The following is a 25,024-nucleotide window of genomic DNA, read 5'->3' as shown; positions in this document are numbered from 1 at the left end:
ATCTCCAACTTTCTACTTAAATCATAACTTAACTAGTAAATATTGATATTGCTAGTCTAAATATCTATGTGTATGTTATAATAATATTTATTAGTTATTTTACAACACACAAAAAATTACTGTAGTAAAAAAAATACCTATATTTTATGTTGGATTAATTTAAAAAAAAGATTAATTTGAATATTGAAAGAAAAAAATAGAAATATTACAATATTTTAAAAATTTGTGAACTATATCTAACATTGAATTATTTAATATCACTATTAAAGATATAATTATTTATAAATTAGTTAGTTTAGTTAAGAGTTAATTACAAATTAGTTATTCTAATTATATAACCAAGATCTAACATAACATTAAACTTGTAACTAATTCAATGTCGATCATATTTTTAATTATTTAATAAAACACTAAAGTATAGCAGATATTTATTTAGTTACGTAATCCTTTTTGAACTCTTTGACATTGGTTTGAGTAGCCAGCAGGCATTATTAGCCATTAGCCATATTTTTGTAATGACAAGCTGTAACCGCGGTTTGACTAGCGCGGGCCATCTTTAATGTGGTGGCTAAACTAAAGCAAAACTAGGGTCCCTCCCTCCTCTCCCCTCTTTTTCCCTTCCCACTTCCACTTCTTCAATTACACAAATAAATTAGATTGATGTCAGTGCTTTCTCTGTTACTTTCAATTCTTTCTCCATCCTCAACAATCAAATTACAGCACCAATAAAAAAACCTCTTCTCTTTACTGCTTACTCCTTACTCCCTTCCAATTCTAAATAATTTAACATCAAAATAATCATCTACTTCTGATCTATCTTTATCATCGTATTATAAACCAAAAAAGAAAAGCCGTTACAGTTATATTATACAATACAATATATAACGGGTCCGGAGCTATTCCGGGCCCACCACCATTGCTGAAACCTCTTCCTTTAGGGTTCATTCTTTCACTTCAATTATCGATGGGTTCCAAGCCGTGGCTACACCCTGCTCCAACTTATAGAGCCATTGAAAGTTTTTGGGATACCGATGAAGACGCTCCTGGTCCTCGCTGTGGACATACTCTAACCGCCGTAGCTGCCACTAAGTCGCATGGTCCGCGTTTGATTCTATTCGGCGGCGCTACTGCCATTGAAGGAGGATCTTCTTCAGCTCCTGGCATTCGTATTAATCTAATATCTCTCTCTTTTTCTTCGCCTGTTTTTTTTTAGTTGTTATTTTTTGAAAATTGATTCATATTTTTTGTTAACTTTGTAGGATTAGCTGGAGTTACGAATTCCGTTCATTCTTATGATCTTCAAACAAAAAAATGGACTAGGTTGGTTGACTCTGGAATTTTTAATTTTTTAATCTTTCAAATTCAGTTCATATATGCTTCATTGCTTTTTGTGAAAACTAGATTGATTGAATTGAATTGAATTGCTACTCAAGTAACTGTTTTTTGTTGTTATGATGTTCAGGATTAAGCCTGCCGGAGACCCACCCTCTCCTCGGGCTGCTCATGCCGCAGCCACGGTTGGCACCATGGTTGTTTTTCAGGTGATTATTGTGGGATGCATTTTATTGAGATTTCTTATTACTTGTTTGGCCTTGCTGTTTTTTTTTTTTTTGATAAGGTGTTTAGACTTGACATATCTGTTTAATTGGTTCTGCTTGGCTAGGGTGGGATAGGTCCTGCCGGACATTCAACCGATGATCTCTATGTGCTTGACTTGACCAATGATAAATACAAATGGCACAGGTGAGTTTGGTTGTAATGGAACTAGCTTTCTTTTTCTTACTATAGAATTTTTAACAAACTGTGGCATTAGTCAATATTACAATTAATTTAATTGTAGAGTCGTTGTACAAGGGCAAGGACCGGGGCCTCGCTATGGCCATGTAATGGACTTGGTTGCTCAGAGATATCTTGTTACTGTCAGCGGAAATGATGGTGAGTTGAATTCTGGACCTAGTTGTCTTTTTCTGCATTTTTATTCATGAAACCGCGTTGGATGATTAAATGCATGCTAGGTTTCGTAATAGACACCCCAAACATATGATTAACTGCACGCAATAAATTGTTAAATTCCAAACGTATGGTTCAAGACATTTCTGCCCAATGCCCATTCTCAAATTGCGTATATGAACACGCCGCAAGTTGTTCTAAAGACTAAAGACAAGATATATATGGCATACTTTCTAGATGGAGCAATAATTAATGACGACCCACTTCACGAGGCTCCAGCGAGGCAGGGTTTCAGGAGAGTATACATATGCATTCTTACCCCTGCCAAGCGAGAGGCTGTTTCAAGATTTGAACCCGCGACCTCTAGGTCAAAAGGCAGAAACTTACCATTGAGCCAAGGCTCGCTCGCTCTTATGGAATAATTATTGGTGAGTAGGCAAAATGGCTAACTGATACATGAATGATAAACTTGACTTCTGATAGCCACAAATACAATTTCCTTTTGGTCCAGTTTGTCATACTTCAATAGATTAAAAGTTGGGGGATAACTATAGAATAGTCATAACACATTCCTTTAACAATTTGGTTGTTGTAGTATGACTTTTTTTACTTCAGTGCTATTACATAATACCGCCATCTCATATTAATACTAGTTATTTATATTTTTAAATAAATACTATTAAATTGATAGTGGACTTTCTCTAAGTTGTTTTCTTTGTGTAGTCATATGCTACATATGTGTGTTGTCTGTATGGTTATAAAATGCGTGTCTTAGTATACTATTGTGAAGAAACATTAAGTTGTTTGTCTTGTGAGATATGACAAATAGTTTTGCTTTTTTAACCATTTGATAGGGAAACGAGTTGTATCTGATGCCTGGACTTTGGATACGGCTCAAAAGCCTTATGCGTGGCAGAAGCTGAACCCAGATGGTGATAGGCCTTCTGCTAGAATGTAAGTCTCTCTAACCTTTTGGCAAGCGAATCCTTAGCGGTCTTCAGTTTTCAATTATATAAGTATATTACAATTTTACATTATTCTACCTCAATTTATAGGTATGCAACTGCTAGTGCCCGCTCAGATGGAATGTTTTTACTCTGTGGTGGAAGAGACTCTTCTGGAGCTGTATGTCTTATCATACTCTTTCCATTAGATGATTGTATTCTGTTGCTTTTAGAAAACACGACTTGATATTCTTTCATGCTTGGGATCATAACACCCAACTTGTGTAATTAAATTGTAATGTGCTGAGTAATAAGTAATTTTATCGAAGCAGAAAAGAATACTTTGTGATGTGATATTGTTATGAATCTTGTGTTTGAGGCCTATTTGCTTAAATGTAACTGCAACTGTTGTATTTATACTCTGCAGCCACTAGCAGACGCCTATGGACTGCTCATGCATAGGAATGGCCAGTGGGAATGGACCCTTGCACCTGGAGTTTCCCCTTCACCTAGGTATCAACATGCATCTGTAAGTGGGAGATTTCAACAGTAAATTTATTATATGATTTTTTTCATCCCTAGGATTCTGTATCTCTCTTTTAATTATTACTTAAAAAAGCGACATGATTTGATTCTCTATTTTTGAATGCTCATTCATGCATGACATAGATGTCAAGATTAAATTTCTCTCACTTTTGTAAATAAAATCACAGATGCCAACTGTAAGAGTTGATTTTATTTCCACCTAATGGTTAAAAACATCAAGTTTCACTGTGGGGTCTCACTTTTATTAAGATAATAACCCACTTAAAGCTATCTTTCGGACACACACCACGCTGCAAGCTCGTTCAGGTTTTCATTTCTAGGTGCGAAAATTGAGCTGAATAGCATACAAACTTGTCTTTAAGAGAACTCCGCTGAACTTGAGTCAGCAGTTCAATAAAAAGGAAAATTCAGGCCCAAAAACACACGATATGGCTGCTTTTCAACTTTCACCATAAGTCTTCTCATTTTTGTTACCTCTCGATGCTTCCCTGTCATATGAAGTTGGATCGCATGCAAAATCACATTTTAGATACATGAGATTGTGAGATCTATTGCAACCCCCAAAAAGGCCCTTTCTGGGTAAGGTTGTGAAATCCAATCCCCCATAAATGCTGCAAGGCTGCTGCAGCGAAGCATCCACATCCCTGTGCTCCTTCCTTCTCCAATTGCCTTCTGCAGTGTGGTCAGATTGGTATCACTCCAGATACATTGTACTGCTACAGCAGGTCTATTTCGCCGTCACACTGTCTCCATTCTTCTTTCTCTCTCTCTCTCTTGTTTTTATCATCGGTCTCAATCGTATCATGCTGTCGGCGAGCCCTAGTTCTGAAACTGAAAGGGCCCGTTTGTAGTTTTTTCTTTGAATTATCCTTTTACTATTTTGCTTCAAATTGGTTTGGGCTGAGTGCGATCCATGGAGGCCCAATAATAGATAAAGTAAAGAATGGTGATTTAATTTCAAATATTCCTTAGCCATAATAAAAAAATTTAAATAACTTTTTATGAAATCAATAATTTTCTTGTTGTTTTAAGTCAAATATTTTTAAATGAGAAGGGTTAATTTAATATATGTTAGCATAATTTTTTCATTTTGGTAGGATCTTACTTCATGTTCCTACATTTTATAATCTTGCAATCTCCCTTCTGAGATCCTAGGTAGGATCTCAATCTTGACAATATTGGTTCCCTTCCTACCATTGAAGACCCACTCTGTTGTTCACTCATTTCTGGTAATCGTTCGGCGACCTCTGCCAAACACCAATTGTCTGGCTATCCAGTATTCCAGTTCACTTCTGAAGCACCACTGCACTGCACAGTCTTATCCTTGTGTTGCCGCACTAGATGCTCTCCCTATCCCTACCCTCCTCCATCTAATATTTTTGATAATGTGTAATTTTTTGAATACTTATAGGTATCTGCATCTCGCTTGAAATGTTTTCGTCTTAAGAACTTATGCTTTGGTTATTCATGTATGAATTAGACTTTTACCATCACACTTATGGAATTGGAAAGTTGAACAATCATTACAATTATGGTAATATCAAGCAATTTATAGTATTTTAAAAGTTAGATCTGATAGACTCGTAAAGAATCGAGTCTACAAAAACTCCGCGATTTTGAATTGACTCTCAAGTTTGACAACATTGATGCAACCGTCCAAAATAATAGTTTTAAGGCATTTATCCCACTTTCATGTAGCAGGCTAATTGTGGTTATAAACATTAAATGAGAGAGTAGAGAGATTGTAAGGGCCGACATAAATTTGGATTTTGGAAAGAAATACTGTTGTAAAAAATATTACCATGTCTATTGCTCCTACACTATTTCTTATACTGTTTCTCTCTTAAGCAGTTGATTGTTCAATTTAGCTGTGTGAAATTCTAAAAGTATTTAATGGATTTCTATGTTTCTTATATGCTATTTCCCTCAACAAGTTCTGGATATCTTCTAGTTGTTGGAAATTGGTGTGAGAGTTTTACTTTTATAATGATGAGAATTGATCTTGACTAATTTACTCATTCATTTTTGTTGAAATTATAGGGATTTCGGTAGAGGGGGAAAAGAGAGAATATTCCAGACTAGAATTATATCCATTGAATTGAAAGGCGTGATACAAAAGATTAGGCACAAACTTAATTCATGCTAATAGATGATTCACATTCCTAATTAAGTAAGGAAACAAATCATGAAAATAAGTACTAAAGAAACTATTCTAAAGAGATCATAGATACTTCTTTTTTAAGCTACAATCATGATATTATGAGATGTCTTCTAGTTCTAGCTATTTCTAATATCTTCTAAGATTATTTTTTGATTGAATATGGCATTCATTCTATCAGGTTTTTGTTGGTGCACGATTACATGTTACAGGAGGAGTTCTTAGGGGTGGACGCGCTGTGGAAGGGGAAGCATCCGTTGCAGGTAACTTGTGTTTCTATTCTATTACCAAATTTTTTATTGTATGTGTTTCTTGCCATGCCGTCTTATCCATTCCTCTGCGTGTGTGTGACTATTATATATTTGATTATTTTCTTGTTTTGACAGTATTGGACACTGCTGCCGGGGTTTGGTTGGATAGAAACGGCATTGTGTCCTCCTCACGACCAAACAAAGGTCATGATTATGACTCTTCTTTAGAGCTTATGCGTCGTTGTCGCCATGCAGCAGCAGCTGTTGGTGTTCAAGTCTATATCTATGGTGGTCTTAGAGGAGGTAAGTACCTGCATTATGAGCGATGAAGTTGTAATTGTAGAAATAAGGGTTTATTTTGATGTGAAAAATCAAATGCAACATATTAGAAAGGCAGCTAAGTTGACAGGAATAAAGTGACTTTTTTTTATGAATTATGTGAGATAAATGCCGTCAGTCAGTCTGTCTTATCAAATGTACCAATTTCGTACTTTTTATTATATCCAATGGCATCAATTGGGTTATTGGCAGCTGCATGGGGCTCTAGTTCTGTGTACCCTCCTGGCCATAATAAGCCGGATCCACACGTCAAATTATGTCCTTTGTTTTACTTAAAATGAGGCAGATGTGTCTAGTTCATTTTCTTATCCATGTCCAATCATACATCTATTTGATTTCCACATCATAGCAATAAAAATTGTTTGCCTATTATATCTCTGATGCTGAGTCGTCACTAAATAGGTTATCACATGTCACGCTGAAGATTTATTTGGTTCCCTTTTGAAAATGTAACAGCGTAACAATATTTGCTCATCCAAGCCTTTGTTGGCTTTCTTTGACAATCTGACATTTTCCTAAAAGTGGTGTTATACTGTATTTTTTTCTGTCTCTCTATTGTAATGCATTAATAACATTTATTTTGGCATGCATTGTAATGCCTTAAGCTGGTTGATTCTCACTTATGCATAGTGTGATGATGCAATTAGGGTTTTAGAAATTGTGCGTTTTAACACACTGATGTTTATTAATGCATGAACATAGTACGAATACACTGATTACATACACTATTTCCTATGCATAATGCACTTGTGAAATGTAGATACAATATACACAAGTGAAGAATGTGTTCTATTCTAACACCCCTCCTCAAGTTGGAGCATATGTGCCAGATGCACCAAGCTTTTTTTAGCCGCATAAATTACCATGTTGCTGCCATTGCATGATACTCTGCCCCTTTGCATTAGACCAGCAACGATGATTTGCTTCTTGCTTCTCCATGAGATTGAGTTTCCTCCAATGAAGATAGGATATCTTAAAGTTGATCATCTATCTGACTACGGTGATCATGACAAGCAATTTCAGCATTGCCTTCGTTCTGATAAAGTAACCCTTTCCCGAGTGTATTCTTGATATACCTAAGAATGTGAACCACCACATGTAAATAACTACCACACCGAGATTATACGAACTAGCTTACCACAGTTGCAGCGAAAAAAGTCAATTTTGGTTATTGTAAGATCGTAGAGTTTGTAGCAAGACATTTGAGTCTGCCAGGATCTTTTTAGTGGCTCCCCCTAACCTAGTAGGAGTTTGACATTTAGATCCATTGGAGTGTAGTGTCAATGGGATGAAAGTCCAATATGCTTGTTTCCTGGAATGGACATGATATGGAAGGTGAGTAAAAAAAGTGGGAGACAGCTGTTGAGGAGACGCACCATAGAGAATGGATTTAGGTCATGAGAACTATTGATATGATGCACTTAGAAGAATGTGTTTTATTCTAACTGTTAGCTAGAAGGAACTAAAATGCCTATTGAAGGAAATAATAGGTTTTTAAATTCTCTAATTTTTTTTACTGGATGTGTCTTGATAATTTTATATTTTCAGTGCTCTTAGACTGGTGTTCATTGATATTTCTAGTTTGTTGTTGATGAAACTGTGTTATCTTGTGCAGATATACTACTGGGTGATTTCTTAGTGGCTGAAAATTCACCATTGCAGTTCGACAGTAGTGAGAGAGCTTCAAGTCCTAAACATAATATGCCTAACTTAAATTATAATGTTAATACACCGAGTATGGATGGTGGACCAGAAATTCCGTCATCTGGTGGCTCTGGGTATGTCATTTGTTGCTTCTTTCTTTAGAAGCTCACCACTTTTTTTATTTATTTTTTATTTTTTTATTTTATGACAACATGATATGGGTTGTTTTTACCAGCTTGGACAAACATTCCCTGGAAAAACTGAGGGAGGCATCAGCTGCTGAAGCTGAGGCAGCTAGTGCTGTCTGGCAATCTGTGCAAGCTATATCAAGTAATCCTACTGATGAAACATCTGTGTCAGATTACAACTCACATGCTGCAGACACAGTTTCAGATGGAAGTGACACCGAGGGAGATGTTCGCCTTCACCCTAGAGCTGTATGTGTTTGGAGTCCTTGCTTATAACTGATAAAATTTCTGTCAGGGATTCAAATTAATATACATTTTATTACAGGTTGTAGTTGCTAAAGAGGCTGTTGGTAACCTAGGTGGAATGGTCAGACAATTGTCACTGGATCAATTTGAAAATGAAAGCAGGCGCATGAATCCCATAAATAATGATTTTCCATATACTACAAAAAAGTTCACCAGGCAGAAATCCCCTCAGGGTTTACATAAAAAGGCAAGCATTATCTGATGCACATTCTGCTTCCTTTATATTGTTGGAGCTTAACACGTGTACCCATTAAATTATCATATCGGTACATTAGATAATCACTTATTGTCACTGTCTTCTCGCCAGATAATTTCAAATTTGCTCAAACCTCGCAACTGGAAAGCACCTGCAAATAGGCGGTTCTTCTTGGATCCTTATGAAGTGGGTGAGCTTTGCTATGCTGCTGAGCAAATATTTATGCATGAACCGACTGTTCTTCAACTGAAAGCTCCTGTCAAAGTATTTGGTGATCTTCATGGTCAGTTTGGTGATTTGATGCGGCTATTTGATGAATATGGATTTCCTTCAACAGCAGGAGACATCACGTAAGTTTGTTACATTTATACATGGGTAGATTAACATACCTTGTGCCAAAATAGCTGATGCTAATAATATTAATCAGTTCTTCTCTATTTCTGTCATACTATGTAATCGTGGATTTTTATTCCTTTGCAGCCATTAGAGTTGAGTTCCAACATTCTAGTCTTAGACTAGCATATTGTAAAATGTCTACCATCCAACTTTTTTGCAATTAACAATTCCTTGGCAAGCAACTCACCAGATTCTTTTTGAGTATTTGTTGGTACATGTTAGATACTACAAGAAGTTTTTAGTTTAGAATTTTGATACACTTGAAGCGTCAACGGATATTGGATACACTTGAGGCCATGACGGATGTTGTTGTGCACTTAATAATGCGGCTTCATTCTTTGGATACAGTTAAACACTATTTGATTGGCTCTAAAAATATTCCTTGGCTTTGAGATGTATATTGGGTTTCAATTTGCACTTCTTCTGAATGGTTGTTGCATTTGAACTCTACACCTTGTGGAAAAATATTTCCATTCCAAAACTGTGTCTAGATGTTTTCTCGCAATTTGTTATGATTTGAAGTAAAAAATGCAGGATGATGTTGTGAAGTTAATATGTGCAATGTGTTTAATTCGTCACTTGAGGTGCATTTGGATAAACAACTTATTTAACTGTTGATTGAATAAGCACTTATGTATAATCTATTTTTATAATCAAAAGAGAAAATGTGGATAAATTGTTATCTTATAAGCTATAAGCTATTTTTACAAGCTATCCTCGAGAGCTTATTGAAATAAAATTAAAACAACTTATGGACATGTCACAACCTACTATTGTCATAAGCTGCACTTTAACACGTGCTTATGTCATTAGGTAAGTTCAAATAAGCTGTTAATAAGCCAATCCAAACACAGCATTGGTATGATTCAGTATGCTGTGTAAATAACACATTTCTTCTAGTTAATGTTTAAGTGTGAATTTGTTGAAGGCACAATGCTCCTGCTGTGCTACTTAACATGGTCATTTTGTAATTAGCTAAATTATTTGATGTTTCAGGTATATTGACTACCTGTTTTTAGGAGATTATGTTGATCGAGGACAGCACAGCCTGGAAACCATTACTTTGCTACTTGCTCTTAAGGCAGGCTACTTTTAGCTATAACAAGTTGTCAGGTATTATTGTATTTGGTCTTCACTGTCTTTATAATCGACCTTTGTGTTCTTGTGATTGTGCAGATTGAATATCCTGACAATGTTCACTTGATACGTGGAAACCATGAAGCGGCTGACATAAATGCACTGTTTGGTTTTCGCATAGAGTGCATTGAACGAATGGTACAGACAGAAACATACTTGTATTGATTCAGTTTTTAAGTTCAACTTTGCAACTAACTATGTGCTTGTAGGGGGAAAATGATGGAATATGGGCGTGGACAAGATTCAATCAACTTTTTAACCATCTTCCACTAGCTGCTCTTATTGAAAAGAAAATCATCTGTATGCATGGTGGCATTGGAAGATCTATCAATTCAGTAGAGCAGATAGAGAAGATTGAAAGACCAATAACAATGGATGCAGGATCTATTATTTTAATGGACCTGTTATGGTATCCTCCTTTCTTCTTTTTTCATTTTGGCTTTGTTATGTTTGCATCCCATTTGGCTTATAGTATATCTATACATTTGAAGGTCTGATCCCACAGAAAATGATAGTGTAGAGGGCTTGAGACCAAATGCTAGAGGGCCCGGGCTCGTCACTTTTGGGGTAAGTATGATATCTTTCACTGTAAAATCGAGCCTTTCGTGGTATTAGTCAATCTTCTAATCCTGCTTCCCATACATTATGATAAATGAAAATGTACTCTAATGCTCACAGCTTAGATTATAGACTATTACAAGAAAGTTAAGGTCCTGGCTGATGATTTTATCTTATATTTCATTGTTGGAAGAACATTCTGTTAACCCCTCACCTAAATTTATATACATTGAAAATAATAAAAGTAAAACCTGTTTCTCCTGAGGAAAGAAATCTGACCACAATATTCGGACATAATTGATTCCCTGTGGGAAATATTAATTTAATTTTTTTTCCCAAAGGTCTGAGCTAATTAAGAAGGCTGTCTAGCTTTCTGTTTTGTTGATTATTTTCGGAATTTCATTTATGCTTTTAGTTATTTGAAAAGTTTTACTAATCCTTCTCGTCCTCCCCTTCATACCTACTCATGGTTTTCTGTCATGATATAATAAATTAAAATTCTTCTTTAAATAATCCAAAAACCAAAAAAATCTATTTAAATTTTTTGGTGCCTCTGCAAGATCAAAAAGAGTTACGGCATAGAAGTTTAGAAGTACAATTAAGACACAATTTAACATGCAAAATATCAATAGTTGTTTCTGAGATTCTGAATACAATTCAAAGTTCATATCTTTTGTCTTTGTAGAATGGATTATTACTCAATAGCCACACATGCCTTAAAGTTCATGCATTTAGATGCAAATTTGACCTATTAATTTTCTTATTTTATGCAGCCTGACCGTGTTACAGAGTTCTGTAAGAAAAATAAATTACAGCTCATCATAAGAGCCCATGAGTGTGTCATGGATGGTTTTGAGCGATTTGCCCAGGGACAACTAATCACACTTTTTTCTGCAACTAATTATTGTGGTAAGCATGATTTCTCATAATTATTCTCTTTTGCATGTGGTAGCATTTCAATCTTATTTTGGGTGTGTTATTTAGGAACTGCAAACAATGCGGGAGCTATACTGGTGGTTGGCAGGGGTTTGGTTGTGGTTCCAAAATTAATTCATCCCATACCACCTCCCCTTCAGTCACCAGAGTCGTCTCCTGAGAGGGTCATGGACGAGACATGGATGCAGGTAAGCTTTTTTGTCTTTCTTTCTGTACAGGGTTTAACAATAACTGGAACCAATGCATTTGCTGAGTGGCGAAATGTATGGGAGCTTATATTTTGTTTGTTCGTATTATAGGAGCTTATATTTTGTTTGTTCTTATTATAGGAGCTTAATATTCAGAGGCCACCAACTCCTACTCGAGGTCGACCACAGCCTGACCTTGATCGTGGCTCCCTAGCGTATATATGACATGATGAAATACAACCCTCGGGGTATTTCTCATCAATCCCCCACCAAATGTTGTTCTAATATCTGTGATTGTTGCAGAATACATATTTTGTACTGGATTTTTTTATAGTTGCAGATAATCAAATTGTCAATTAGTTTGCAAGAAGCCTGAGTGGTTGGTTTTCTTTAAGCCTATTAGCGAATGGGTGAATATTTTGTGGTTTATAAGGGAATGGGACATGGATAAAGTAGAAGAGATGTTGGCATCTTGTACCCCTCCATATAGGGATGACTTTTAGTGAGGGGATACTGTTGATTAGTATGTACATTGTATCATAAAAGAAATGTATAATTTTTCCCTTCAAATAAATTTTTGCAACATTTGGATCGTTTCATGATGATGAGATGAGAGTAGTAATTCCTAGGTTTCAAATGTAGTATTCCTGCCTCATAGAAAAATAAAAAGGTATTGCTTTCAATAGATTGACCACTTGATCTTGGATATAGCTGGGTGAGCTAACTACATTTCTCTTCATAAGCTGTGAAACTAGAGGTAACAAAGGAGGAGAAGATTCAGGACTGACACAAGATGGAGGAATGATTAGCGGAACCGTTAGGTGTGGAAGTAGAGGCATCCAAATAGACACATTCTTAGACTCTCTTATATTGGATTATTTGTTAAAAAAACATTTTTTTGAAAACAAAATTAGTCTTTAAGGATTTTAACTTGTTTATGTAAACCTTTAATTTAAATTACATTTTTCTCATATTAGGTTCTCTTAAATGACATTTACACTTTCTCTAGTTTTCAAAATACATTTACTTCTCTCTTGTACTCACTAAACAAATTGTGCATAATATTTTTTTTTTCTGCCGCACTTACAACTCTATATGTCATTTATTAAAAAGAAACTAGAATGCACACTTCAAATGTGCCATTAAGAACATATTATGCGTTTCAAAATTATAAGTGTCACACATATGATCATACTTCTACAACTTAATGTGAAATCTCTAATGGTGTGATATAGTAATTAACAAGAATAAATGTAAGTGTGGAAAAAAAAATTGTTGATGCGGTTCTTATATTAAGTATATATATGAAAGGTAAATATTTTTTCGAAACTAGAAAAGTGTAAGTGTCATTTAAAAAGAACTTAAGAAATGTCAATATAATTTTCTCTTATTATACGATTATAATAACTAAAATTTAACTATTATAAAAAGTTGTTTTTATTTTTGAATTATTACCGTTTGGCCTAGTTTTTTTTTATTGTTTGCCTTAGAGGATAATTCCATGCATGTTTACTATTCATACAAAAAAAAATGAACATGATACTTGAAACCAGTAGCAGAATTTGGTGGTGCTGGACCTCATACTTCAGATTCAGACTGTACTAGATTCAAAGGTCCCTTGGCACGCGAGGAAGAATTTTTAAAAAGACAAGCTGAGATTTTTTGAATTGACAAACTTCACAAAATTCAGGCTCATCGTTGCAACTCTTAGCATTTTAAAAATACCTTGCTGTTAGGATGGCCAAACTTCCTATGCCAATTTCTAAAAAATAATTTTTATGTGTTAATTATCAAATTTAAATAATTTTAGACATATCTAATCACATATAACTTTTTTTAAAAATGACATATCACTCTTTAGATTTTTGATACGTATTTTATGAAATAATATCATGAATATCAACATGGTGAAATCTAGTTAGACATTTTGGTAAATCTATTTTACGTTGAAAGTACTTATAAATTGAATTATATTAAATATATTCATAATTTAATATATTTTCTTATCTTAACCTTCTTATTCCTAAGTGTTTCGGAAAATAATTTTAGAGGATTTAGCCTATATATTTGAGTTTTTAGAAAAATTAAAGGCAAAACTACATGTATAAGTTTTTAAGTTTAATACAATTTCCAATTAAGTATTTTACGTTTATTTTATCTTGATTTAGTCATTTAAAATATATTATATTTACACCGTTAGTTATTTATCTCAATTTCGATAACAATTAGTTCAATTTAAATTTTTTAGTCATTTGAAACTCTACCAAATGTTGTAACAATATGTTTCTTATATTAATCATTCAAAAAATTTCTCTACAATAATTTAAACTCACGTATAGCCGTAAATACAAAATAATAAATATTTATCCACGTAATCAATGTTTTAAATTTACTTCACATGCAAAATAACTTGAATAGTTAATTCTTAAGGCGTTTTAACTAAATCTTAACATTTCATGACAATAGTTAAGAAATTTTTCAAACTTAAATGATTGTATCCATAATTTAATATATCTTAAAAATTAATTGTACAAACGAATGTAACTTAATGAAGCAAATCTAACAAAAATAAACTTAAAAACCTAAGCAAAATCTCGAGTTGACAATGAAATATGTGGTTTTTTTTACCATGAGTTAACGACTACCATTCAACTGAACGACTCTAAGAATCATACTCATATTATTTTGCCAACTCGCCAACAACATAATTTTTTTTTTTAAATACTAAAGTTCATAAATTAAATTTATACTATATATTGTAATTAATATATGTTCACATTGTAATAATTAGACAAATATTTCGATCATTTAAGTTTCACAAAGTTTTGGTTTGATTCTTTAATTAATTTTTGTAACAATTAAGTTATTTAAGTAATAAAAAGTGTGCATCATTTGCCTTTTTTACACATTCCACTAAAAAATCTATATGTTGAAGTTACAAGTAGATTGACCAACTTTAAATAATTTTTTTATTGATAAAATAATATTTTTAAATTAATTTTTTTATTAAAAAATAAATTTTTAACAAATCTTAAATTTTTTTTATTTTCTTCATCATCTTTCCATTCCATCTGAAAACCTAAACTTCAAACACAACAAAATTCAAAACTTAAAATAAAAACTTTGAAATAAGTAGAACAAAAGAGGAAAAGTATTGAACTTTTAGGTATTTTGTTTTATGCCAAAATCATCTTTTATTTTTTCTAGATGATGGTTCAATGATTACGATTTTGCAGAGTAGATTGGAGAAAGAGATGTGTAATTATTGATTATTTGGATCTCAAAACACATAATATAGAAAATATGTTTCCGACAGTTTGGTTTCTTCCTCGTTTAAATATGTGGCAAATATGTGTTTTTTTGAAAGGATCTAAATCCATTATTTCTTCGTAGAGACGTGAATGAATGGGAATGAACATGAAAAAGAGGATGAAAGACTTGAAAAAAATATTAAAATTTTGGGTATTGTATTATGTGCCTCCACATAATATCTTTTTATGAACTTTTTTTTTATTAAATTTATAGATTTAGGATAAAGTGGGAAGATGAATGGAAAAAAACGAAAATTTTAAAGTTTTTTAAATTTTAATTTTGTAATAAAATATAAATTTAAAAATATTTTTTATTAAAAATTTATTTAAAATTGTCACATCATGTCTATAACAACTATCTCTGTTTAAAATATTAAAAAAAATGATTAAAGTATATTTTCGTAAAATGGAAAGAACTATAAAATATATTTTATTTAATAATGAATATATATTGATATTGTAATAAATAAGAAAATAGCAGTAATTTATTTATATTAGAATGAAGGAGGGAAGGGTGGTGAGGCTTTTGAACACCCTAATTCATTAAACCCTAAACCCTTGTCAGCTGCAAAGGAAGAGAGTGCAATGGCAATGGAGTCTTTCCCAGTTAAACCAAAGCTCAAAACCAAATCAAGAACTCCACAACAATCTTCCGAATCATTTTTTTGGTCTTCCTTCCGAACTCAACAAATCCCTGATCTTTTCTCAGTCCCTTCTATCTCCTTTTCCCCAATCTCACCTCACTCTTTCGCCGCCGCCAACTCGGCCTCCGTCACTATATTCAGTTCCAAAACACTCTCCCCTACTGCCACGATCTCCTCCTTCAAAGACTCCGTCTCTTCCGTTTCTTACCGTAACGACGCCCGCCTCATCGCCGCCTCTGACCTCTCCGGTCTCGTTCAAGTCATCGACGTCAAAACCCGTAATCCTATCCGTCGTCTTCGATCCCACACTCGTCCCGTTCGATTCGTTCATTTCCCTCACCACGACAAGCTTCACCTCATTTCCGCCGGCGACGATGCACTTGTTAAGTATTGGGATGTCGCCGGGGAAACTCAGATTCTCGAGTTTCGCGGCCACAAGGATTACGTCAGATGCGGTGATTCCTCTCCGGTTAATTCCGATACCTTTCTTACTGGTTCCTATGATCATATCGTTAAGCTTTGGGATGTTAGGGTTAGGGATTCGAAACCTGCAATGGAGGTTAACCACGGTTGCCCCGTGGAGGATGTGATTTTCTTGCCTTCTGGTGGAATGTTCGCGACGGCAGGTAAAAATTCCGTTAAGCTTTGGGACTTAATTGGCGGCGGGAGACTTGTGTATTCGATGGAGAGTCACAACAAGACGGTGACTTCGATTTGTGTTGGTCGAATTGGGAAGGATTCTGGTGATGAATCGGATCAATATAGGATTTTGAGTGTGGGTTTGGATGGTTACTGTAAGGTGTTTGATTATGCTGCTATGAAGGTTACTCATTCAATGAGGTTCCCTGCACCCCTTTTATCGATTGGTTATTCACCGGATTGTTCTACAAGGGTGATTGGAACTTCCAATGGAATAATATATGCTGGAAAGAGGAAGGTAAAGAACAATGAGAAGGCAATTCTGGAGAGTGAGGCTAGTTCGTTTTGGAGAATTAGGCCGGTGGAGCGTACTGAGAGGAAGGTTTTGAGACCTACTAGCTTTAGGTATTTTCAAAGAGGGCAAGGAGAGAAACCATCTGAGGGTGATTACTTGGTTATGAAGCCAAAGAAAGTGAAGTTGGCTAAGCATGATAGGCTTTTGAAGAAGTTTAGGCATGGAGATGCTCTTGTGTCTGTGTTGGAAAGTAAGAATCCCGGCCATGTGGTGGCTGTGATGGAGGAATTGGTGTCTAGGAAGAAATTGTTGAGGTGTGTTTCTAACTTGGATTCGGAGAAGCTTGAATTGCTTTTGGCTTTCTTGCATAAGTATTGTACTGTTCCAAAGTATTCTGGGTTATTGATGGGATTGGCTAATAAGGTTGTTGAAATGAGGGTTGATGATATAAGGATTTCTGAAGTCCTCAGGAAGCATATAAGAAATCTCAAGAGCACTGTCGAGGCGGAGATTCGGGTTCAACAGTCGTTGCAAGAGATACAAGGGATAATTTCTCCTTTGTTGAGGATTGCTGGAAGAAGATGAAATTTTGGCCTTCAAGACTCAAGTTAGGATACAAGGTGTTTTTTTTGTCCGTAGACGAAGTGACAAGCACCATGAAAAACTCACACACATACAAATGCAAGTTCTTTTTGTTCACTTATTCTATGTTATTTTCTAGAGTGTCTTTGTTTTTCGTGGTTTAAGGAAATTTCAGTTTTTTTAAGAATTTTTTGTGTGCCTTGTAAAGCACCTGGAAATGTTTTGACTAATTTTGAGTTACTATCTACTTAATCTGTAAGCTATAGGTTCAGATTTTATCTCCATATAGTTATGTTTTGTATGATATCCATCAGAAATTGCGTATCTTTTATGTTTTGAATGATTGGTTTGACAAGTCTGTTTTACACTTGATCTGGGATATTTATGTAGACGACAAAAGCTTAATTACATTTCTATTATATATATTTTTCTCGCTGGACTTGATCCATTAAAAGGCAAGCAATCTGATATTTGATACGTTATTTAGGTTTATCATTTGCAGGGCCTTGTTGCTGTGGTAGCTTAGCTTCCTATGCCAATTTCCTTTGTTTTTTATTTTCAGAAACTGAGACACTAGACAATTGATAGTCCATCTTTAATTCTCCCTTCCAATAGAGTTCTCTCTGCCCCTTTATCCTTCTCAAAGCTTTAGGTATCATGAATTTGAACACAGGTATTGTTATTAGCTGCTAATTGGGAGATAATAACTTCTTAGTGCTTTGAGGAACATATGATGCATCTTTCAAATTAAGTGGCCTGTGATTAGTGTTAAGATTTGTAGAACCGGAGGCAACGAGTTGAAGGTTTGCAGCATTACTACTGCCAGAGATTTCTGGTCATTTGACAGTGCAGCAAACAAATTAGTAGTTGATCATTAGCAACCTAAACTTGATAGTCTGGATTTGATTTCTTTCTAGACTCATTGAGATGGACTCTCAATAGTGGAAGAACTGGTGATAATTTCCCGTCCAACTTAACAGAGCAGAGTGATGGGATAGTATTTTTGTGGCTGAATGTGCCTGGATTTCCATAGCGTTAGGTAAAGTGGCTCTTAATAGTTAATACCAAGATAGAAAAATGAGGGCAACCAGAAGTGAATAATTTCATTGAATAGAGAATACACATGTATAATACAACATGTACTAGACTTATCACCAAATTAAATGAGATACAACAGAAATATAAGTTTTAGACTAACAGAATGTGTCATCTCTGATAACAACTTGATCTTTTAGCATAGTTTTGTGAAGCCATACATGTACTCACCTTACTATATAATCTTTCATGAGTTTTTGTACCAATTACTTCTCTGACTATTTATGAGTTGACAACTGAACACTTGATCCTAATTTCCCCGGCCGAGCCTACAAGGACCTCAATGGCTCCCATCCTCTTCATTGACTGTGCAAACTCTGTGAAGAACTTGTTTTTGTTATTAACCAATTCCTCAGCAATATCTGTTGATTGATCTTGTGTTAGAAGAGCAGCATCTGATTGGAACAGACCCTTTTTCTGAAGAAGGTTAGGATAATAGTGACTATCAAAATTGTTAGAGCTGCCAGGATCCATAGCCACCCTTGTGGTGTTGTCACTCAGACTCTTACATTTAGTCTTCAAGAATGCAGCATATGTGGAATTCAAAGAAGGGGATCGCCTTTTCCAGTGAAATTATAAAGCCTGTTACTGAAGAAGTTGCAATGACCTGTTCCAATTGTGTGTGCTCCTACAAATATATAGTAGTGTCAGTTTTGCAATCCGGAATCGCTAGCTTATAGTGTATAAGCTCGAATGATCAAAATAGAATTGTTCGGAAATGGTATCCTGTCAGGAGTTTATCGCATCTTTTTACAAACTTATAGCATCTTTTCAGATGCTACACCAAGTAGCGTTTAAACTTATAGCACATCATATTCTATCTATTTTTACCTTAATTATCGTAATTGAAAAATATAAGTTAATTAAAATATTATATTTTTATATTTATAAGTTAGTTTAATCTCAAACTTTACCGAATACTTAAAATTCAATCTATTAGTTTATCTACTATTAACTGACTTATTCGTTATTTGTCATGAGTTCATCCGCTATCTGTTACAATTTACGAAACAAAACTTTTATATAGAAATAGTCATCCATATATATAAATATATATAAGTTAATTAGTCTGTATAATTGATTATGGTCTAATCGTAATTACTATCATCAATGTTACTATGTTTACCGTCAATTTTATGTATGTACCTGATAATACAACCAGATCATGCAAGGTGAGACCTTTACTTGCAAAGTTTTGTTTGAGTTGGGTGAAGTTGAAGGTAGGTGCTGGAATATTGGCCAAGGCTTCACTTCTTTTCGATACTGTGCCATCTCTTCTACCAGTGAGCACTTCCCACATAGGTTTGTTAAACTGAAAATTATATATATATATATATATATATATGACATGTTAGTTAAATGTTAAAACTTAACAGACTGAACTTTCTTGTATGAAAAAATGTTAGCTTACTTGTACTGAAACAGCATCCCTAGCAGCCAATGCTAATATGTCAGCACAAGACACAGTCTTGGGATATATAGCCTCAACCGCATTTTTTATGTCATCAATGACATTGAAGCCAGCCAAAGTTAAATTAGGAATTGCATCCTTCTCTGCAGTGTTATTGTCAGTCGAGTTCAACAACACCGACGCATCACAACCCTGAAATTTTTATGTTTGCAATCTAGGTTACACATATTGTTATGTAGCTTCAGAAGAAGTTGATTGACAATTGACATTTTTTTCATATTCAAATGCCACTCAAAATATTACACACACACGCATAAAAAGTCTTGTTGTATTGATTTACCCTGACAAAACAGTCATGAAAATGCATTCTAAGCAACTTAGCAGGTAAGTTGGGATTAGCAGCGACGTGCTGCAAGGTTTTGTTCTTAATAATGTTGTCAGCTTGAGGGCAAGAGTGTTGGTAAAAGTTCTTCCTGAGGCTGCCTCCTTGACAAGCCACAAGGAAGCTTAAAAGTACCATGCAAGTCACTAGTGAAAATCTGTTCTTCATATTCAAATTGAAACTTTTCTCTGTAGTAGTTTAAGCTTGAGAAATGGATGCTGAACTATAAGGACATTACACCCTTTTATAGTATTCATCCTTTTTTATAGTAACAAAAAAAAAATTATGGGCTGCCCTTTTTATAACACCTTCCACAAAACATATAATTAATTTTATCTTCAATCACCGAATGTAATGCGAGTGAATTAGCTACAACTTTTGCTTTTAGTCAATGATCCGTATCTTATTGGACATAACTGTTAATTAAGTTGTATTAGAGTTTCACATTGTTAAGATTCTCACACTATTGGATGTATACATGTGTTTGAACACCCTGTTCCTTTGAGTTAGTTTTTTGTAGTGAGAGTCAATCTCATTCAACGATTGTGATATTAATTACTTTTGGATTGGAACGATAGCTAAGGTAAAACCATTATTTTAAATGTGATTAGTATCAACACATGATGTAATGTAGTTCGTTCAAGGTTGTGGTTCACTTTCTTCTGCAACCAACTTCTATAGAAACATGTATTAGGTACATGATTTGTTTACAATCAGCACCAATAATTGATTAGAGATAACATAATTTATAAATAAAACAAAGGACAATAATATTAGTATTTTTTTAAGAAAACCCTGCCTACCAATTTATTGTTGTTATAATATGCCAGCACCTCTACATTATGCTCTTTGGTTTGTTGTATGATAATCTTCTTTCGTCAACCCTCTTATATTTTTTTAACTTCAACTAATTCTACTATCTCAAGTCTCAACAGCTTATTTCAGACTATGCTCATGTTATTCGTGTAGGCACCTTATCTTTGAATTGATCAATATATAAAGAATTAATTCTTTTTGGAAAATAAAAGAGTGAAGTTGGAACTCCACAATTGCCAAGATTTAAGAAGAGAAAGGATAACCAAAGTCAATTAATGTGAATCTGTGATTCTTTCCAAGTTTGTCTTCGAGCTAGTCCAGTGGCATATGGTAATGTCGTTTGTTTTTAGATACATATATAAACGGTGTAGTAGTGGGTATATGTGTTTATAGAAAAAAAATGTACACATTTAATCGATCATATCTTATCGATCATTGCATGACTTTGTTATATTAGTTATTAAAAAATTTGTGTGGCTAAATGTGACATTACATGTGTAAAATAATAGTGTGCCATCCGCATTGTAACGTCGTGTACATTTTCAATTTCTCAATAATAGAATAAAAATTTAAATATGTATTTGGCCTATGTAAATATATCACTTTTGATTTTAGTCTATGTAAGTTTTTTTTGTTTGGATTTAGTCTCTATAAGATCATAGACGGATCGACTTTGATCTTCAACGTCAAATTAACATTAAAAAAATAAAGAGTTTTTTTAAAATTCATAAACCTTTCTTTTAATTTTTATCCATATTTTATTTATAAAATAACACTAATTATTAACTGATCAATAAATAAATTTGTTACTTGATAATATAAAATATTTTAATCTTTAATATATCATAAAAGATTATGTGATTGTGTGTATTTATAGACTCACATATTATGATAATTTATAGCTATTTTTTTATGGACAAAATCAACCGTTCTCTAATTTTATAGTGACTAAATTCAAAAAGAAAAATTTAGGGACTAAAATAAAAAAGTGTTAAATTTACAAATACTAAAGATATAAGACATATTTAAATCTAAAATAAATATTAATTTTAGTACTTGAAAGTAACACATGTATCATATTCTTTAGAAAAAAAACATTTTAAACTTTTAAAATCATACTTTTATTACTCATTAAAATATTTGTTGTCAACTACTACATCTATCCTTGTATATAAGACTTTATGTGAATACTTCTTCCTTTTTTATAACACTTTCTTCAAATTATTAGATGTATTAATTACTTTTCACAAAATACATTTATTTAAATAAAAAAATTTATTAAAAAACCTATTAATTATTTCTATCTCTTAATAGTTGAAGGGCAATTTTAGAAATATAATGTTTAGTAACAAATTTATTGTGAAAATTATTATTTTAAATTCTTGTGCATTGATGAATGAGTCTTATACTATAATACTATATAGGTATACAGGCAACACTTTTTCTTTTGTTACTTAAGTAAGAATTCTACCGATCAAGTGATATCAAAGTTGATATGTCTTTTTTTTCTTTCTATAGATGATATGATAAATAAATTCGTATATAAATGTGAGTGAGGTTTCATATTCGAATATGAAATATGAATTTTAGTGTCGATTATTGGATTGTGCATTCAACTTAATAACATATAACCCTAATTGGTGAGGGGTCCAAATATATATTTTTTTAATAAAACAAAATGAGTGTGAATTTTTTTTAAATTGAATATAATTTCAATCCCTGTAAAATGATGAGCTTTCAAGCTTATTCTCTAAATAAATTATTTAATTTTAGTTGCTATTTTAATTTTATATAGACTTTTTTTAGAAATTAAAAATATCAATTTTTACAACAAAAAAAAACTTTTCAAAATAGGAACTCAAAGTGAATAAAAAAAATTTAAGGATTAAAAAATTAAAAATTTGATTTAGAATAAAAATAAAATTTTAAAATTTTATAAACACTAAAAAATTGAATAATCTTTTTTTAAAATATATTTTTTAATTATTAAAATTACATATTATTTTTATTAAATATTTATCATAATAATATTTATCATAATAATATTTATGAAAATAATATTAACATTTACCAAATTGAACTGAGCCTTAGAAATAAGTTGACATGTCTTTACTCCATGTTCATATTTAGCTGACTCCAATAAAACTCTTCTGCTTTGTACCCAAACAAAAGATACTAAAAAATGCTGTGAACTTCTAATTTTGAAAAGAAATATTAACGAGTGTCTTAAAGTGTATTGTTTAACAATTATAAATAAAAAAGTTTTTAAAAAAATGTAAAATTAAACATCAATTTTTAATGCATGCACAAATTTTTATAAAACAAAGTTTATAATTTAGATTATTAATGTCTTAGGAGATCTGTTACATGTGCCATAATTTAATTATGAACTTGTTGTATATTGATTGATTATTGTTTTGCCTGGATGACAAGGCAAAGAGCTTTCAAACTTTATTTTTGACAAAAGGACTTTCAAACCTTTTTCTTTTTTTTGTCAATAAAGGACTTTCAAACTTAACTTATTTGACATACACAAGAAATCATATTTGGTCCTACCCAAATTCGAAGTTGGGCTTTAAAACTCTTTTTAGACACAGGGCTTTCAAAATTATTTAACGTAAAAGAAAAGAGAAATGCAAAGAAGAGGTTTAGTAGCGGCAAATACTTTGATTTGTTCACTAGGTGAACACATATTGCATCACCTGCTTTCTAAGCAATAACCATTTCTTCCTTTTCTCTCACTATTACATATGAATCTTGCCTAATTTAGATTAGATTTTTTATATGAAGCTTAAAATAGTGATATCGGTTTCTACTCTTTAGATCAGCTAATCAGACAAATCTTGTCTAAATTGATTAATCTGAATATAATCAAAATCGATAAATACATATAGGAAAAATAAATTCTCATAAAAAAATCATGTTATATAGTTCAAATACAATCGATCATTCGTTTTATTCTGAAATGTTAATTTAATATATTATATATATAATGATGTCGATTTGAGGGGCGATGATGCAGAGTAAATTGCTCACTTGACATCCTTAATTATATTATATTAAACTTGTTATTTTATGTGACTTTATAATATTAGTTTTAATAGAATTTTTTACGATTTTAAATTGAGTTAACTAAAAACTGAACACTATATTTAAATGAATTATAGCAAATTTTTCAAAGGAACTCAAACCAAATCAAAATATAAGTTATTTTAATCATTAGATTAAAAATTGTTTACCTCAAAATCAATTTATAATGTAACATGAACAACTCTTTCTATAGCGAGTGAGGTTTTTTTGTTGTTGAGAAAGTTGGGTGGATCCTTTTTCGAAAATTAAAAATAACTGAAATTTTTATCATGTATCCTTGTTATTATATCTTTACTTCAGAATATATTTTAACTATCTATTTTATTATTTTTTGAAAAATAAAACAAAAAATTATCCTATCCCACCATATTTTATTTATGTTATGAAAAAATAGATATAAATTTCAAAAATTTAAAATTGAAATTGTTCAAAAGATTTATATGATCGGAAAACTTTAACTTTAGGTTTTTTAGAATATTTTGGTATTTTAAAAAAATTAAGTTAAGTTTTTCGATACACAATTATTAAAAGAATATTCATGAAAACAATTTACTTTATCAAAAAACTTAATAAAAATTGGATGCGTTTAACTTTTTTAAAAAAATGATAAAAAATAATATATATAAAAATATTTAATTTAAGTTTTTGGACCACAAACGTACTCAACTTAAACATTTAAAGTTAGAATTTTCTACAATATTTGTGTGTTTTAAATTTTTTTGAAACACAAGTATTTCAAAAATCTTAATTAAAATTTTTAGTACACAAATTATGAAAGTGTTTTTTTGAATAAAAAGTTTTTATGTGTTCAAAATTTTTTTATGATAAAAATATGGTTCTTTTATTAAAAAAATAAATAAATATAAAATGAAATTTATATTAAAATGTAGAGTAGAGGGTATAAAGTGTTGAGTAATTTTTTTATATTATAGTGATGTTGGAAAGTGAAATGGGTACACAAGGATCCAACAAAGGCCGCTCCTTTCCTCGATTCTACAAGCTTGGCTCGTTAATGTTGAGAA

At 32.6% G+C, this 25,024-nt stretch overlaps 2 protein-coding genes and 1 pseudogene across 2 annotated transcripts; 2 read left to right on the top strand and 1 right to left on the bottom strand.

Annotated features, from left to right (window-relative positions):
• The first annotated feature begins 524 nt into the window (after nt 1-524).
• On the top strand, nt 525-12,322 carry LOC101507697 (serine/threonine-protein phosphatase BSL1). Its single transcript, XM_004495949.4, has 21 exons — nt 525-1,166; nt 1,260-1,320; nt 1,463-1,541; nt 1,664-1,743; nt 1,841-1,935; nt 2,805-2,904; nt 3,006-3,075; nt 3,322-3,423; nt 5,780-5,861; nt 5,985-6,152; nt 7,804-7,966; nt 8,068-8,269; nt 8,346-8,513; nt 8,634-8,872; nt 9,915-9,999; nt 10,095-10,193; nt 10,265-10,464; nt 10,547-10,622; nt 11,387-11,522; nt 11,598-11,737; nt 11,879-12,322. Exons 1-21 carry the CDS (start codon nt 965-967, stop codon nt 11,960-11,962), a joined length of 2,631 nt encoding a protein of 876 aa, XP_004496006.1. The 5' UTR covers nt 525-964; the 3' UTR covers nt 11,963-12,322.
• Nucleotides 12,323-15,549: 3,227 nt separating this feature from the next.
• On the top strand, nt 15,550-17,575 carry LOC101507389 (protein SLOW WALKER 1). Its single transcript, XM_004495947.4, has one exon. It carries the CDS (start codon nt 15,634-15,636, stop codon nt 17,209-17,211), a length of 1,578 nt encoding a protein of 525 aa, XP_004496004.1. The 5' UTR covers nt 15,550-15,633; the 3' UTR covers nt 17,212-17,575.
• Nucleotides 17,576-18,286: 711 nt separating this feature from the next.
• Nucleotides 18,287-20,569, bottom strand: LOC101507071 (peroxidase 30-like; annotated as a pseudogene).
• Nucleotides 20,570-25,024: the final 4,455 nt, after the last annotated feature.

Source organism: Cicer arietinum, chromosome 4 (assembly GCF_000331145.2).
Source record: "Cicer arietinum cultivar CDC Frontier isolate Library 1 chromosome 4, Cicar.CDCFrontier_v2.0, whole genome shotgun sequence".
NCBI lineage: Eukaryota > Viridiplantae > Streptophyta > Magnoliopsida > Fabales > Fabaceae > Cicer > Cicer arietinum.
This window is presented reverse-complemented; position numbering and strand designations above follow the sequence as displayed.

What these genes read in the sequence shown, in the direction of transcription:
- LOC101507697 (XM_004495949.4), top strand. Translation starts at nt 965, where the DNA reads ATGGGTTCCAAGCCGTGGCTACACCCTGCTCCAACTTATAGAGCCATT. An exon ending in GATAAATACAAATGGCACAG is followed by an intron (nt 1,744 to 1,840) that starts GTGAGTTTGGTT and finishes ATTTAATTGTAG; the next exon opens with AGTCGTTGTACAAGGGCAAG. An exon ending in TCAACAGCAGGAGACATCAC is followed by an intron (nt 8,873 to 9,914) that starts GTAAGTTTGTTA and finishes TTGATGTTTCAG; the next exon opens with GTATATTGACTACCTGTTTT.
- LOC101507389 (XM_004495947.4), top strand. Translation starts at nt 15,634, where the DNA reads ATGGCAATGGAGTCTTTCCCAGTTAAACCAAAGCTCAAAACCAAATCA.